This window comes from Polypterus senegalus, chromosome 18 (genome assembly GCF_016835505.1).
Source record: "Polypterus senegalus isolate Bchr_013 chromosome 18, ASM1683550v1, whole genome shotgun sequence".
Lineage (NCBI taxonomy): Eukaryota > Metazoa > Chordata > Cladistia > Polypteriformes > Polypteridae > Polypterus > Polypterus senegalus.
Genome location: NC_053171.1, coordinates 78,096,252 through 78,112,316, shown reverse-complemented (window position 1 = coordinate 78,112,316; position 16,065 = coordinate 78,096,252). Strand labels below are relative to the sequence as shown.

At 40.3% G+C, this 16,065-nt stretch overlaps 1 protein-coding gene across 5 annotated transcripts in view; it reads left to right on the top strand.

The window, feature by feature from the left end:
* The window catches only part of meis2a (Meis homeobox 2a), a 115,057-nt gene that overhangs the window by 71,950 nt on the left and 27,042 nt on the right, over positions 1–16,065 (top strand). For all 5 annotated transcript variants that reach the window (XM_039740982.1, XM_039740984.1, XM_039740983.1 and 2 more), the window contains exon 9: positions 9,794–9,870. In XM_039740982.1, the coding sequence (XP_039596916.1) occupies positions 9,794–9,870 (77 nt within the window). The remainder of the gene's footprint in view (positions 1–9,793; positions 9,871–16,065) is intronic.

The window sequence follows — 16,065 nt, the reverse complement described above, 5'->3', positions numbered from 1 at the left end:
AATAAAATAGGCTAGTCTACTCGCTAATCATTGTGCCAGAGAGGGGTGAAGTATTGCAAGTTGATTAGAGCATAAAAAATAAGAAATTCACTATACACTGTACGCTGCAAGAACCCCTTAAACTTATTAAAGTTATATGCAATCCCCATCCTTTTAACTGGTGGGAGCAAGAGGCTGCTATTGAGGACCCTGCATGGTTGTCTAGTTGTTTTGGTAAGAGTGGGTCACAAGGTTGGCAGAGATACCTGGGCCCACCAGTGGGAGCTCTGAGCAGATGACTCCAGAGGTTTGGTAGAGCTGTGATTGGCCTGGATGTGCTTCAGAGGAGACCAGAAGCACTCTCAGGAACAAAGAGTGGTCATTAGGCTAGTGAAGGTAGAGATAGGAGGAATCCCCTGAGAGGAAGTAAAGGGAGAGGGAGAGAGAAGGATGAATTTGGTTAAAAAAAAAGGTAGGCAAGTGGGTAAGCAACCTTATCAGGGTGCGAGGGCAACAGCTGCGTTTTCCCTTCATGGTCCCTCCTTTGTTATCCCATACCTTTCTGTGTTTATTGTGCTACTGTTGTAATAATAAACTCCTCTTTTTATATATTTTGGTCTCCTTGGCTGTTTGGCACTTGGGGTTATCTCAGGGGTATTTCCTTAATGATATATGTGTATATAATAAAACTTAATATTCTCAAACACACTAAATTCAACAGCATTTTTACAATACCTTTCTATTATCTCCAAAAATTTGTCACCTTCCCAACCTTCCTGGTCACCCATTTCAGCCCCGTGGCAGTTTCACCCATTCTGGTTCCTCTCTGCACTAATTTCCGCCTAATGTACTAAATGTGTTACTCTCAGCAGCTGAATGTGGAGAGGTTTTATGTTGGGCATTTTTATGTACAGTGGAATACTCCGATCCTAGTTTCACTGATAGCTATATTGAGCAAACTGCAGTGTACTCAACCATCTAGTTCAAGAGACAATGTCCACAAATATTCACCCACTTGTAGATGGCAATAGCTGCACTATCTTGGTGCTTATTTTGCATAACTCTTCTTCCTGCTTAATAATGTTATGAAGCCCTTCTGCACCAACAGTAATTTTAGGCAGGGTAGCAGCTTAGATCCTTCAAAGTGTCCTTTTCCATGTACTGTTTGAAATATCATATGACCCCTGGTGGGCACCAGTGGATCTACAGTATTAACTGGTAAGAAGCAGAAAGAACCGGAGCAGCAAAAACAATCTTCGGTTGCTCAAAGTATAGTATTTCTTCAAATATGAAAATCTATTTAATTATTCTTAAATTGTACGATTTCGACAATTTTAATAACATGAATTATTAAACCTGATAACAGTATTTATTTCTAGCTTTTTAAACAGTGGCATTTGTAGAGCTCTCCTGGGCTTGTCCTTCTTCTCAGAGCAGTGTCATTTAGCTGTACCATGAGAGGACGGGAGTGCCAAGCCAGACAGCAGCAGGCTGTTGTTGGTCCTTCATCTTGACGTAGCAGCAGCAGCCTGTCGCTTTTGGCTCTTTCCCCACTGTTGCCATCGATCAACCTCAATGATGTTGCATGGGAAGTCTTTGGGAAGAAAAAGCAGCAGTACAAACACTTCTAAAATATTAAAGAAATGTTCACATCCAAAACTGTTAAGATATGACCTTAATAACTGGAATTTTGCAAATGTCAAAGAAAGTAAGATATTTTGTTTTATTATGTAAAGAAATATTGTGCAACATTTTGAAATAGCATAGATTTCTTAAAAGATTCTCTATGACTACTTAGATCAGAAGGCAGCTGAAATCAGTAGAAAATATGAACATCCACCTGCCTTCTTGATAGAAATCTCCATCCACCTTAGCAATGAGACTTCCCTAGACTATAATATTTAGAGATAATTAATTTCACTGTATAATTCAAATTCAACCATTCCAGAATGCTAAATCCAACGACTCTATTGCTTGTCCACATCTATTATCCTTCCCAAAAACAATTCCAATAGATGTAAGCACTCTAGTTTTTGATTCAGTCCCATATTGGCTCTCTTTTTAGGGTCACAAACGGTCAGGGCCAATAGTGACATCATCAGGCACAGTTATATATTGTACATCTCATCACAACAGACAAAAGTTAGAATTGCTGATAAACCTAACCTGCACATTTTTATGATGTGGGAGAAGAAACCACTCGGGCTCTGCACACTGACCCAGTCTGCCAGAGTTCTGAGGCACCAGCAATAACCACTTTGCCACCATGCATCACCTCTGTTAATAGATACTCTATGTATATTTATATCTTTTATAAGTCTGCATTAAAAATTATATGAGCTGGCCAATGTTTCAGAATAAAACCAAGAAAATATTATTAAATATTAAAATGGAAACCCACCTGTGTGACAAATAGTGCCGAGTTTCACAGTTTTATGTCATGCTCTGACAGCAGCATGCATTGCTTATTCCCAAATAATATCATTTATCCTCAATGGATAATAGCTGGATTATTAAATACAGATTTAAGAGCAAGATAAATTCAGAGAATTCAAGGGAGACTGTGCAGCCATGGCAGGGAAACGGCCAGGCTACGATTTCAAAAGCTTCATTAACATGGAATGGTTTCTTAGGACACCTAAACCTCTGACCTGTGTCTTTAATTCGCCGCAGTCTGGCTCCACACTGATGAAGTGATCTATCATCATTGCTACTACATTCTAGCGTGGAGTTCTCCGGGAAAGTTCAGCAGCTGCTGGGTGATTATAGGAAACAACAAAGAGTGTGTTACACTCTCTAATTTAGCCAGCGCAGAGGGAACTACTATTGCTATTGTCCATGGCCTTGGCATGCCTTTTATTACAAATAAACAAGCCAAAGGTCTGCACCTAATTGTTTTCCCTCTCATTAACATATCAGTTAGATCCAAGCAGTGGACTGGCTTTAATGTTAAACCACTGGCTTCTCGAGATAATTATTTATAGACTTTGGTACATTTGGGGTCAATTAAATGTCAGGATATTGGATTGGATACTTGCACCTCGGTAAATTGATCTACACTTTCCAAGCTTATATTTTCTCCATTGGATTATTGAGTAATGAAGACCGTAAGATGCAAAAGTATAGCAGCCCAAAATTACGATTTTCTCGGACGGGTGAGCGGTCGTTGATAGGGTGGTGGATTGCATTTCTGTTCCGTTATAATATGCACTTCGTGTCTTTCTGAAGTTCTGCCCTTCAAATTGGTGCCCATAGTGGATTCCAAACCAGACAGGTTAAGAAACCGAAGATACATATTTCTACTCAGTAACCTAAAAATATAAATTGGTGCTTGGTGAAAGCCACATTTTTGTCAAAATTCACCTCAAGTTCTCTTGCCTGTGCTGCTTCCACATTCGTATGAGCCAATGAGAGTGCCCTGGTGCTGCTGTGCTGATTTTATTAGTAATGACAAAGTGTACCGGAGGATTTGACAGCCAAGCTGCCTGATGTGGCACTAATCTTAATAAATAAGTGTTCGAGCAAACCCAAAATGCAGGCACTGGCTGTCATTTCCAAACATTGAAGGTGGCACATAAAACAGACCCATTTAGTGTCACTGTCTTTGGTCAATTAAAATTTTCTTACGCAAGGCTTCTCCAGCTTTTAAAGCTCCCCACTCTCCTTGATGAGCCATCCTTCTTGTTTGTGCAAACCATTCATTATGTGTCTCACACAGGCAGGGATGAATCCTGCTGTTGGTTGGGGTATTTATCACCGTGGTACAGTGCGGCACCTGACAGAGCACGATTGATGACCAAGAGTGGGATGAGTGGCCAAGGCAGCCTTAATACAATGTAAATTACTAACTGCTATTTCCAATCCCGCCGATTCATTTCTCTCACCTCTGCTGAAAATTATTAGTGGTTTTTATAGTATCACAGAGGTCATTACTAATGTTCTCAAGATAACACCCAAGGGGAGGGAGGGAGAAAAAGAGGAGAGAGAGAAAAGGGTGGGGGATTGGGGGGTCCATGGTGGGGGTGGTGAGCAGAGAGAGAGAGAGAGAGAGAGAGAGACTTAGGCAGTCAGAAGGCCTTCCAAAAGGTGGACGGCCAAAAAAGTGTCAGCACCTAGCAATCACAAATCGTATTTTTAATTTCAGCATTGTGTTCTTTATTGGATTGGCCATTTCAGAGTTTATAAGTCCTTTTTGTTTACGCTTAGAAACTGTTAATGCCCGCTGTGTCTTCATTGTATGCCACTCATTTATTTATACCATTGTTTTCATATATTTTCATTGTTCAGTTTCATTAAATACACTATTTCCAGGTGGTCTTTCTTGTCCAAGCTCTTATTGCAGTGTTTGTTTTATTTTTCCCTTTCACACTGCTGCATTGAGTCTCATTTAGTCCAATCCGTTTATGCACAAGCTCAATAAATGCACTCCTCACACATACAGACAGATAATTATAGATCTAGAGGAAACTGTAAAAAGACATGTAGATCACCCATCCTGCCGTTTTCTCCATTTCCATTACAGGTAAGGTGGATAACAGCCTACCCATAAATCATCACTAATAACAGACAGGGCACACTCACACCATACCCATTCACAGAGAAAGCTAAACATATGGGGTAGCCATTGTATAACAAAAAGTGAGAGGGATATCGTGAAAGGTTTGAGTCCATCAGTGAGAGTGAAATCAAAGGAACAAAGAAATTCAACAGAAAACTCTGGGTACAGGCTGTGTCTGCCAAGTCTTCATGAGTTAGTGTTTTCATAGTTAGGAATCTTCTCACAGTGAAGATGTATCCTCCTTAGATTTGGACTTGCACGTGAACTCTGGCGACATCATTCTTTAAATAGGTCCCGGGCAGAGGAGGCGGGGCTGCTGGGCAAAATGCGGAAGTGATGTCAGAACTCATCTCAGGACTCATGTCCTGGTCTGCAGATGATAAAAAAAAAGGAGGCATTAGTAGTCGCAGCCCCTCAGGTGCTGGGGGCGGAGGTGTCATCTTACAGATGCTCCCTATGAATCTGCATGTGATACCAGATCTCAACCCATGTGCATATACAGGGACTAAACAAATTTTCACACAGATAGTGACCAAGCCAGGAAATGAGCCCACATTCCAAAAGCTGTACTAGCCATGTATTGGTCGATTATTAATAAATGATAAATACATAGCAGTAATGGAGTACTAGTAGTACTCTCTCAGTAAAATTCTTACTTTCATGTCCAACCAACATGCAACATGTCTCCACTCTCTAGTGTCATGATAAACATCCATCCACCCATCCATTTTCAGACCCTCTTATCCTAAGCAGGGTCAGCGGGGAAGCCAAAGCCTATCCCAGCAACCCTAAGATACAAGGCAGGAATAGTCTCTGGACTCTGGATTGCAAGGTGAATAACCTCTTAAAATACATAACATCCATTTTACTTAATAGAAGTAAATCAGCCTGCCAATGACTTATTTCATAACAAAATTAAAGTTTGACAAATGAATTAAGACAATTCAGTCCATCTTGGGATGCTGTTCACTATGGGAAGGTGCTCTATAAATTTCAATGGCACTCCGATTAAGGAGACAATGCACTATTTTCTAACAGTAACAGTCCCTGTGTCCCTTTCTTCATGCTTAACTTGACTGAGTGCCCTATGCTGGTGTGCGTATTGAAGTGCTTCATCAACCTTCCACTCTTCCACATACACAGCACTGCCAGTATGCATCCTGCGCTTGTGTAAGGCAATTGTGAAGTATGTTAAAATAATGAATTGAATGATGGATATTAAATCATCGGTTGAATGTAACAGACGAGTGCTCCTTTGAAAAGCCTCTTTAGTCCTGATGTTAGTTTGCTGGGTACAGCTTCACAGTGTTGGCTTGCCTATAGTGCATCTATTAGTCACTTAGTGCTGGGTAACACAGAGTGTTTGTTGAGGTCTTGTTACATGGCAGTAAATGGCTAGTAGATGGTAGATAGGTGCTTTCTAAATGTTATTAATACCAAACAGACAATATGTTAGGGTCTGATTACGGTACAGAGCAGAAACTGACTAACAGATGTGCCCATGTATCCTCAAATCTAAGGTTGCTATCATGTGCTGTTGAATATTTAATCTCTTGATCTGCTCTTATGTACAAAAAAAAGATTGTTTTTCCTGAGTTTTGTAATTGTATTTGGTTTTGAAAGCAGTTTATGATGGTGCTCTGTCTTTAAGTAGCTTTGCGTGACAGAGACCTACAACCCCAATTCCAATGAAGTTGGGACGTTGTGTAAAACGTAAATAAAAACAGAGTACAATGATTTGCAAATCCTTTTCAACCTCTATTCAATTGAATACACTAGAAAGACAAGATATCGAATGTTCAAACTGATAAACTTTATTGTTTTGCAAATCTTCACTCATTTTGAATTTGATGCCTGCAACACGTTCCAAAAAGCTGGGACAGGGGCATGTTTACCGCTGTGTTATATCACCTTTCCTTTTAACAACACTCAATAAGTATTTGGGAACTGAGGACATTAATTGTTGAAGCTGTGTAGGTGGAATTCTTTCCCATTCTTTCTTGATGTACAACTTCAGTTGTTCAACAGTCCGGGGTCTCCGTTGTCGTATTTTGCGCTTCATAAGGCGCTACACATTTTCAATGGGAGACAGGTCTGGACTGCAGGCACGCCAGTCTAGTACCCGCACTCTTTTACTACGAAGCCACACTGTTGTAACACATGCAGAATGTGGCTTTGCATTGTCCTGCTGAAATAATCAGGGACGTCCCTGAAAAAGACGTCGCTTGGATGGCAGCATATGTTGCTCCAAAACCTGTATGTACCTTTCAGCATTAATGGTGCCTTCACAGATGTGCAATTTACCCATGCCATGGACACTAACACACCACCATACCATCACAGATGCTGGCTTTTGAACTTTGCGCTGATAACAATCCGGATGGTCCTTTTCCTCTTTGGCCCGGAGGACACGACGTCCATGATTTCCAAAAACAATTTGAAATGTGGACTCGTCAGACCACAGCATACTTTTCCACTTTGCGTCAGTCCATCTCAGATGAGCTCGGGCCCAGAGAAACTGGCGGCGTTTCTGGGTGTTGTTGATATATGGCTTTCGCTTTGCATGGTAGAGTTTTAACTTGCACTTGTAGATGTAGTGACGAACTGTGTTAACTGACAATGGTTTTCTGAAGTATTCCTGAGCCCACGTGGTAATATCCTTTACAGAATGATGTCAGTTTTTAATGCAGTGCCGCCTGAGGGATCGAAGGTTACGGGCATCCAGTGTTGGTATTCGGCCTTGCCGCGTACGTGCAGAGATTTCTCCAGATTCGCTGAATCTTTTGAAGATATTATGAACAGTAGATGATGAAATCCTTAGATTCCTTGCAATTGTACGTTGAGAAACGTTGTTCTTAAACTGCTGGACTATTTGCCCACACAGTTGTTCACAAAGTGGTGAACCTCGCCCCATCCTTGCTTGTGAACGGCTGAGCCTTTTTGGGATGCTCCTTTTATACCCAATCATGACAAACATCTGTTTCCAATTAACCTGTTCACCTGTGGACTGTTCAAAACAGGTGTTTTTTAAACATTCCTCAACTTTCCCAGTCTTTTGCTGCCCCTGTCCCAGCTTTTTTGGAACGTGTTGCAGGCATCAAAATGAGTGAAGATTTACAAAACAACAATAAAGTTTATTAGTGTGAACATTATGTATCGTCTTCGTTGTGTATTCAATTGAATATAGGTTGAAAAGGATTTGCAAATCATTGTATTCTGTTTTTATTTACGTTTTACACAACGTCCCAACTTCATTGGAATTGGGGTTGTATATTGCTGTACACTGTGGAAGTCTTATTTAAAGTTGTTCATGAGGGAGGCCTTTCAAGTCGGAGCACATGAAAGGTGATGCTGCCTAGCCTGTTAGTTTGATATTTTACAGATTTTGTCACTGCAGGTGTGTATGTGTGAGTGGGACCTGTGATGGACTGGCAGGCTCTGCCACCCCTTCAGCTCTGAATTGGTTTTAGTGTGTTTGGAAATTTCACTATGAATGTATAATGTTATGCTTCCAAACTTTCACCTCTGTCCTTTACCTTGCTGCTGATAAATGGAGGTGGCACGGCGACACAATTCAAAGAGTCTGGGTGTTAAAACCTGGCCTGGTCAAGTTTACTATGTCCATATGGGATTCTCTTCCTGGTACCCTGGTTCCCTTCCACATTGCCAAAAAATGTATGTTAGGTTAACGTGTGGATGTGTTCCCTGAAGGAATAGCATCCTGGACAAAATGGGATTATTCTACCGCTGGGGCAGATGTGAAAACAGTGATACTGGAAAAAGCAATGGATGAATAAATAAAAAGCAAATGCTTTTACTGTATATACTATATTTTTAATGCTAATAAAATAAATGGAACTATGATCTCAACAGCCTCCGCTTTGCAGTTGTTTAATCAGGTAGTCAATTGACCTTCATTTTAAATACAGCCTTTCATTTTCAGGGAGCATTATCACATAAGAACACGGTCATGAAGGTGGCAGTGCACACATTTATATGTGACAAAGTCAAAGGTCAAAATGAAATGGCACAGAATAAATGTAACAAAACAAAGCGAAAATGCTTCAGAGTATTAGAAGCATTACAGGCACCATGACTGAGGATTTCCCAAGGCTGCAAGGGGTTACTAAGATGGCATCAGATGTCGGTGGCGAGGGCTGAACTTGCGACCTTGTGGTTTCCAGTCCTGCTCCGTAGTCATTCGGCCTTACCTGAGGAATCAACGTGATTCTGATATATTGCCTTTCAGAGTGAGCACGATTCACAGCCGTATGCAAGTTCAGTACAATTAGACTCATCGCTGTATAATCTTTCAAAGCATTACAGGTACAGATTAAAGGATTCGTTCCTTCACCCGGGAGCAGAATTTTTGGCTCACAGGTTTGACATTTAGGAATTTTGGTTACTTCACTACATCAAAGGCTAATCTGAATCTTTAAATGCATTTCACGCACTTTAAAGAAAAAAAAAATCAATACGCTTTACAATGGAAAAGGTGTGTGTAGATAATTAAACATGAGAAGAGTGTGCTTAATTAGCGCCTGCACCCCCTTCTAGAAAAGTTGAAATTGAATTTTGTTTCTTAACATCACCCTCAGAAGAGTGAGAATTTTCTGTGTTTCGCCTGTTATAACCGTCCCTTTGTTCATTTTGATTTTTGAAGAACTACGATTTGCATATAAAGTGCGAGTGTAGGAGTCGTCTCTCTTTTCTGCATGCAGAGGTGAGCGTTTTATGTCTCACATATGAATGGAGGTGTAAAACAAGCGATTCGCTTTGTGTTTACTTCCACTGCGGTCACAAGTGGCATAGGAGCGGGTGCAAGCGCATTACTTGCAGAAAGAATCTTGGCCATAGCTTCTGTGCCACAGCACCGCCCGCCAGCACTGACACAAGTGAAGCAATGGTATGATATGTCAAGAGAAGCCACTCAAGTAGAGCCAAATTAAAACACTTTGTCCTGCTGCCGAGCCTCTTCACGGCATACCATGCAGGACCCAGTAATGTCCTGTTCGTTACAGGATGCCAAAGGAGAATCCCACCTTGGATGAAAGGCTACATTCAGTTTGTTCCTTATTGTGCGTACTGTGAAAGTAGTTCAAAATGGATTTCCACTCCAAACTTAATTTTTCTATTTCTTTCTTTTGTTTTTTGTTTTTTTTTTGCAGACAAGAGTACATTGCTTAAACACTGATTGGGCTTTGCTGTTTTTTTGTTTCATTTTTGTTTTCTTGTATTTCTGTTTCCTGTTTTTAGCATCCGTACCCTTCCGAAGAACAGAAAAAACAGTTAGCCCAAGACACAGGACTGACAATTTTACAAGTAAACAACTGGTAAGTTGACGTCTCTGGCATATTGATTCAGGTTTGTGGTCTGCTTGGTACTGCCCTAGCCTTCTTTGTAAGCGTCCACTTTTAGTGCTTGCCACCTAGTGTTACCTGTAATGTGATTGTCATCCACTACACGGTGGTTGGGAGCCATCCGAGTGTTGTGTTTGATCAGCGAGTGTTTAGCAGTAAGTCACAAACTCTCTGCTGTTTGATATACATTTATTCACTTTGATATGTTTAAGGAAAAAAAAAAAAAATAGAAAGATTCCCCTGCGCACCCCCCCACGCCATTTTTCACATTGCGATATGGTGGATTAGTGGCACGGTGGTCAGACCAGCCGTCCCTTTGTAGATGGCTTAGCACATAACTGGAGGTGGTGGATTAGCCAAAATGATCACAGCAGCAAAGAAATGATACAGGAATTACTTATCAAAATACTGGCCCAGGTTTTATCTGCAGCTTAATTTTGTTCAGTACATTCTCGGGGTGATGTTCAGATTAATTGAACTGACAGCTTCCTTTCAAAATTCAGGGAAGGTATTTGCACGGATTTCAGGTCTTATACAAACTTAATTACATGGAACCCCATTTTATCATTCTAATTCCATGTAGCGGAGGTTGTATTTACAAATGAGAAGTCTCTGCCTTTTATTCACAGCTTTCCTTAATATATTTATCAAAGCAGGTTCATTTACAAAGTGCTCTATCTGTGGGATACAGGCAGGCAGACATTAACGAAGCTTTTAGGTTTATCAGACTCGGTGGCTGATGAGCTACCCGAGGGTCAATTGATTTTATGGTTCTGTGATTCATTTTTTTCTCATTTTTCTAGGATCACAATGAGAGACATGCCTGGAGAATTAGCCAGTTTGTCTGCCTTATCTGTCAAGCAATTTTTTTTTTCCCCTTTTTTTTTCTTCTTCTTTCCCTGGGAAGTCAAGCTACTTAAATTGGCCACAGGAACTGCTGTTATCTGACTTTAATGCACCCTATAGTGTGGATAGCATTTCAATTACACTAGTAAGCAAAGCTTAGCTGCAGCCTGTTTCATGCCTCGTGCCGTACAGAAAGTGATGTGCCTACCTACAGAAGCAGAAAATTGAGTTGCCTTGCCTGTGTCATGGTGATTAATGCAGAAATAAACTGCCAACCTGGAAGAAATCAGGCCTTTGCGTGATGCCACACTTGGAATATATCTATTAGAGTTAGCCCAGGATGCGTGCCATCCTGGCCTGGGCCAACAGCTCCTCGGTGTGCTCCTAGAAGTAGATCTTTGTCAGTCTCAGGGGGCATCAGATACAGCTGAAGTTATATAGACATTTTCAGCGGTGACGTTGAGTGTGTAGGAGGATGGGTTTGGAGCTGTAAAGCTTATTATTGGAAATGGCAGCAGGTTAATTGGCCTCACTGTTGTCGTGTGTGTGTGTGCGTGTTTGTATATATCTGCTTTTTATCTTCTTAAATGCCGTAGCAGTAGCAGTGGCTGACTTGTTTTGCAAAGGAATCTGCGGCACCGTGCTCTCGGATATGACAAACAGATGATATGAAATTCCTGTTGATAGGCGTACCGGTAAACACTTAGCGCTGCTAAGTGCCACTGGCCCCTGCTATTGTGAGCAGTTTCCCCTTTGATTTGATGTTGGCAAATTATTGGCTAGTGACAGTGAGAGGGCAGGCAGTCGTCTTTAGTTTCCAGCAGACCCTGGAGAGGATGTGCTGAATCATTGCTTTGTCTTGGAGCACAATTGTGCCTCAGAGAGGCCACAAGGAAGCTCTGTGCTTGTGTCAATGGACAGCGCATCATTTGCGTTCTGCTGCCAAAAGCCGTCCAAGAGCTTACCTGGAATTCACCTCAGAGCCTGCTGTTGGAGCAAAGGGAAGCAGAAAGAACTGCTTATAATACCGGCGCAAGGATATTGGCTACCGCTGTCAGCAGATTTTCCTAATGTTACACAAGAATTGGAGTACAGAGAAGAAACCTTCTCAGATGTGTGCAGCGTGATTAGCAAAAGCCGAGGAAATGCAAACTTTGGTCTAGTGAGCCTGCCTGACTGGGCAAAGAGGGGTTGCACTTGTCGTGTAGGAGCTGACATGTGGTCAAAGGCAGAGGGCATTGTAATCCTTTCTCATGTATTAGCATTATGTGTTACTCATAGCTTAGGGTCCAATAATGATCTCACCTGAAGTGCAATTTCTAGACTGGAGTACTCCACTCCGGTCCTGGAGGTCCTCAGAGCCTGCAGATGTTTGCTTTAACCAGTTTCTTAATTAGGACCTGTTTATTTACTACTAAAACAATATATTTTTTATTTTATTTATTTATTTATTATTTTTGCTCTGTTAACTCGTTTGTTACAATCCGGAACTCTTAATTGCCTATTTTAGTTTTAAACAGCTGCATTTAGGCTTTTAATTGCTGCCTGTTTTCTTAACCAGTCATCAGTTAATAATGAGGTGCAAATGACAATGGGGCAAGTGGAGCCAGCTAATGTAGCTCTCTTCAAATCTGTGTACATGCAGCATGAAGTATCTGTGTTCATAAAACGTTCTGAAGTAAATGAGATAGAAGGAAGAACTACAAAACGTGGATAAAGTTCCCTGAGAGAATAAGATACATTGTTTGTCTTGGAAGAATGAAAATACTAACAAGCTATATATTTAAGTATAACGTTTCATTATCTGTTAGGCCTGGCTTCTAACAAAGATCTGCAGCCACCGCAGACCTCCAGTAACCCTGTTCTAAGTTGTATCAGGCTGTTTTGGTTTGCTAAAATTTGACCTCTGGGTGTCTTGTTTTCCACAATTAGGAGGACATTCATTTCAGTTAAACAGTGCACCTGATTACAACAACACCAAGGACACAGCATAGGTCATGGTTGCCACAAATGAGCTTTACCCAGATAGCCACATTTGAAGAATTGTGCATCCTACTGCTGTTCTTGTGCTCATTCAGCAGCAGGCGATCGTTGAAAATCCTTATCTATGTTTATGCCTGAAGTACTCTAAAAATCTTGACAATTATGTCAAAACAGACATTTATTACAGAAGTCCTTACTTGTGTAAAGCAAGACTGTTCCTACTAGCACAGTGATTGTATGGCTTGGCTCAGACATGCAAGTGCCATTGCTCCAGCATTTTGAAACAGGTTGACAGGCCTGGAGCAGGCCTCATTGAAATTCTCTTGGACTATTAAACAAAAGCTGTTTGGTAGAAGATTCCCACTACTAAGAAACCTATCTCAATCACGTCTCCTTGTGTTTTAAATATTTTCATCCACTTTGCAGTTAAAACAATGAGCAATTTGACTTTCAAATAAAAGGAAATAGAATGGGAATTAATGCCTTCCTTATGATTTATTAACTGTAAAAATATGTAGTGCTGACATAATACCAAGAATGGTGTTGGAAAACGTAGCGTGATTTCTTCCATTCCTTTATAGTTAAAAAAGGAAAAGAGCAGGGTCCTTAATGGGAACAAGCAGCCTTGAAAATGGATGGGATAAATTATGTAAAAAAAAAGTACAGACTATACAGATTACTACTTGTGATTTAATTCTACGTTGAACATTAAACAACTCGAATTTCTTTGCGGCTCGTTTTGATAATGTAGTTGCCAGGAGTCATTTTTCTACTCTTGTGGCTGTATATTGGCCACTCGCCCAAAGGATCTAGTCCCTGTTTCTTGTGACAAACACTTTTTCAACTGCCTGAATGCACTATGGTCTTTCCCAGACCATTCTATTTATCGCCCTTTCCACAGGCAGCAAATCAGTCCAATTCAACAAACACAGACCCTTGGGAGTGCAGGGGAACCAAAAATGGGCCTACACTCAGCCTGACAGATCACTCCAAAGAGGCTTTCAAGAGAAAGTCAACCCACATGTATTTGCCCCTGAAGGTGGGTATGTTGGACAATATTCAATACAATAAATTATGGTAATCCTGTTTAATCACCAAAATAAAGCACAGTTACGCTGTGGACTGTTAACATGTAACGGTTATTCTGACAACTGCTTTTACATTTGTTATCAGATAGGACCAGCCCTGGTCCTGGGCCGTAAAAGATGGGGTTTTTTCTACCTTAAATTTTAGTTTTTTTAACTTTCAAAAGATGCTCAGGGTTGGGTATTTAGTAGGTTTTCTTAAACATATTAAACAAGCTACAAGAAAACAACTTTCGAACACCCTTATACATGCACCAGGTAAGAAGGGTCCAAAACACCAATGGGCAAAAATCCTTATTACTCTCTCACATAGTTTCTATTCAAAAGGCATGCCCGTTTATCTCAGTTCCGCTTCCTTTAGTGGAGAAATTGTGTAGTGAATCTAAGACAGCTTTCGTTACAGCGCATAGAGGTATTATGAAAACAATCGCCCAGGGAGATCTCAGATTATTTCTGTGTATCATTTCCACCATTCAGTTTTTAGCATTACAGCTACATGACATAGAGTTGGGTGTGTTTACAAAAGCAGTGCCTGAGTACTTTTTGTGTTTATGTGCACACAAATACTCAAACTAAATCATCTCTCACATTTCCTTAATTACATTATCGGACATTCATTTGACTTTATTTTAGGATGACAACGATAACATACCCCGAGCACGGTCTCTTGGTGAAGTTCCTAATTCTAGCACCCACTGTCAGGTTCTTCATAGTCAGAACATAGCATTCTGTCACCTGGAGCCATCCTAGATGTGTGAATCCAAGAGCAAAAAGGAGGATTTTAGGTAAAATGGTTGTTATTTTTTACAGTAACAGAAATGAAACAAAGCAGAGGGATGCAGAAGATACTGCATGATGGCTGACTAAGTCAGCACTGATTTTACTTTGCTAATTGGAAATATTTTAATAGTTTAGGGCATCAACCCAGACAGCCAGAGATCATCCTCAATTTGGATCTTATGTATAATACATTTACAGATTTTATAATTTGAAATAAACCCATCTTCACTAATTTTAAGTATTGCTTTAAATGAATTAAATTAACTATTTTAAAGCATGAATACTTAGAAGGTCCTCACTATATGACCCATCATTGGAAAAAGACACGGAGAAGCGTTACACAAAAGAAAATAATAAATACAATCTCTATCCAGCTGGATGTGCTGTACTGTCTTACTGTAACCAAACAAAATAAATTTTTGAATGAAGCCCTTCAGCATTATTTTACTGAGAATGTGGGTACTCTTTCCAAATCCTCTGTAAAATTGCACATATTCGCAGTATTATCTTAATTCTTGATTTGACCAGACTTGTCCCATGGCAATCATTTAGGATAACTTTACTAATGCAAAATTATCGTTTAATCCTTAAACCCATGTCAGTATCTGCAATAATCTGCCAGCTTCTCAAAGTTTATCTCAGTGCCAAAAGAGTGAGAATCTTAGATCCATTTTTTCACAAAAGCACAAATCAGATAGCAAATGTTTTGATATAATAATAATAATAATAATAATAATAATAATAAATTCTTTGCATTTATATAGCGCTTTTCTCACTACTCAAAGCGCTCAGCAATTGCAGGTTACAGAGCAGAATCCCTTTGGGCATTTATGGGATTCGATGGTTCGGGAGCTGCTTGCTTTTTTATATAAGCATTAAAAGACAAGGAATAAATAAACCGTCATAAGTTAACACAGACATCCTTAGCTTGTTAAACTCATTAAAGCAGCATTCATTATAAACGGCTACTCTAAACTAACCCAGAGGTGGCTCCTGCCTCGTGGCCAGTGCTGCTGGGAAAGTCTCCAACTTCCTGTAATCCTGGATTAGCTGGTTCAGGGTTGTAGACATGGATGGAATTACTGTTATGAACTTTACAGATAGCTGGCCACATTGTTTGTTAGCGCAGTTGCCTTTTTTAGCGATAATGCATATGGGCACAATGGAACATGACGTCATCTCTTCTTCACTTTTTCCAAGCAGAAGAAAAAGAAAAGGAATGATGGCGACACTTGCCCACATAGGAAAACAAGCTAAAATGTTTTATAAACGGCCCAATTAATATTACATATACTTTGCTTATATGTGCTTACAGGCACTTATTTTATTTGATAAGGTGTGACAGTTAATGCAAAGAAATGCATCCATCCTTCCGTCCATGTATTTAAACATCTAAGGATTGATTTTATAAGTGACCTTTCTTGGAGGAGAGCCATGCAGGGTTTTGTTATGTTTTGCTGAAAAGGCAGGTTAT